General features: G+C 32.8%; 1 protein-coding gene across 1 annotated transcript in view; it reads left to right on the top strand.

Moving 5' to 3' along the window:
• Scml2 (Scm polycomb group protein like 2) overlaps positions 1-1,147 on the top strand; it is a 90,730-nt gene that overhangs the window by 62,231 nt on the left and 27,352 nt on the right. Inside the window, exons 13-14 of the mRNA XM_021153348.2 lie at positions 21-104; positions 571-654. Of these exons, the coding sequence (XP_021009007.1) occupies positions 21-104; positions 571-654 (168 nt within the window). The remainder of the gene's footprint in view (positions 1-20; positions 105-570; positions 655-1,147) is intronic.

The raw sequence follows: 1,147 nt of genomic DNA on the forward strand, positions 1-1,147 counted from the left end.
CATTTCATACATGAATAAAGCTAAGAAAAAACGCAAGGGCAAAACAGCCACCACACCTTGGACTGAGGAACCCAGACTTTTTGCAGATCAAGGAGTAGCCCCAGGTGATCGCTCTGTTCTCTTTTTTTATTAATGTGTATCATTCGAAATCTATTTGTCGGATGTTGAATAACAGTGTAATGTTTTTAAGGAGTCATAAGTCTATTTTCTAAGATAACAAGAGCTAGAAGCAGCACAATTATAAGGTGGTAGAAATTATCGCTGTTGTCCTAGGTTATAATTTTCTCTTCTAAGTTCATTCTTATGGAGAATTTTATTACATTTTTATAATGATTTAGTTTAACCTTTTTGTGTGTCATTTCATCCTTCTACAACCCTACGATTTATCACCTCCTTATACTGTGTCCTAAAATCATTAGTGCTTCCATGTATTATTTTCTATATACATATATATTTTTAACTATAAATTGCTCATTCTATATGATAATATATACACACATAAATGTATGTATGTATGTTCTAGCTTTACCTGTGAATAATTTTTCCTTTTCATTTCATACCTCAATAAAGCTGAGAAAAAACGCAAGGGTAAAACAGCCACCACACCTTGGACTGAAGAACCCAGACTTTTTGCAGATCAAGGAGCAGCCCCAGGTGATTGCTTTGTTCTTCCATGTATTAGTGTACATTATTATTATTTATTTGCTGTGTCTAAAACTAGTACAGTGTTTTACATTAGAAAAATCCCTTTTTTCCCTAAGAAAAAAGTTGCAAAATGCATCACAGTGGTAAATTGTTAGAAATTAAACTGTGCTAAGTCAAATTTTTCTCTTAAAAAAAGTTCATCTTATTGGAGAATTAGATTTTTCCTTATTATTATTTAATTTTGTCCTTTATTCCTTCAAATGTCTCCCATTGATCTCTTTCCTTTCTCCTAATTCATGTCCTCTCTTCTCACAGTTCATATTTGCATTTAAAAATATCTCTGTATGTGTGTATGTATATATATATATATTTTTTTTTCATTCTTACCTATCACCTCTTCAGTCTACTTTAGGGTGTGTGTGTGTGTGCACGCATGTGCATGCACATATTTATGTGTTATTTTGTCTGGGTTGGTGGTGGCACCTTACCCTGAATTGGTGTG

This window comes from Mus caroli, chromosome X (assembly GCF_900094665.2).
Source record: "Mus caroli chromosome X, CAROLI_EIJ_v1.1, whole genome shotgun sequence".
Classification (NCBI taxonomy): domain Eukaryota; kingdom Metazoa; phylum Chordata; class Mammalia; order Rodentia; family Muridae; genus Mus; species Mus caroli.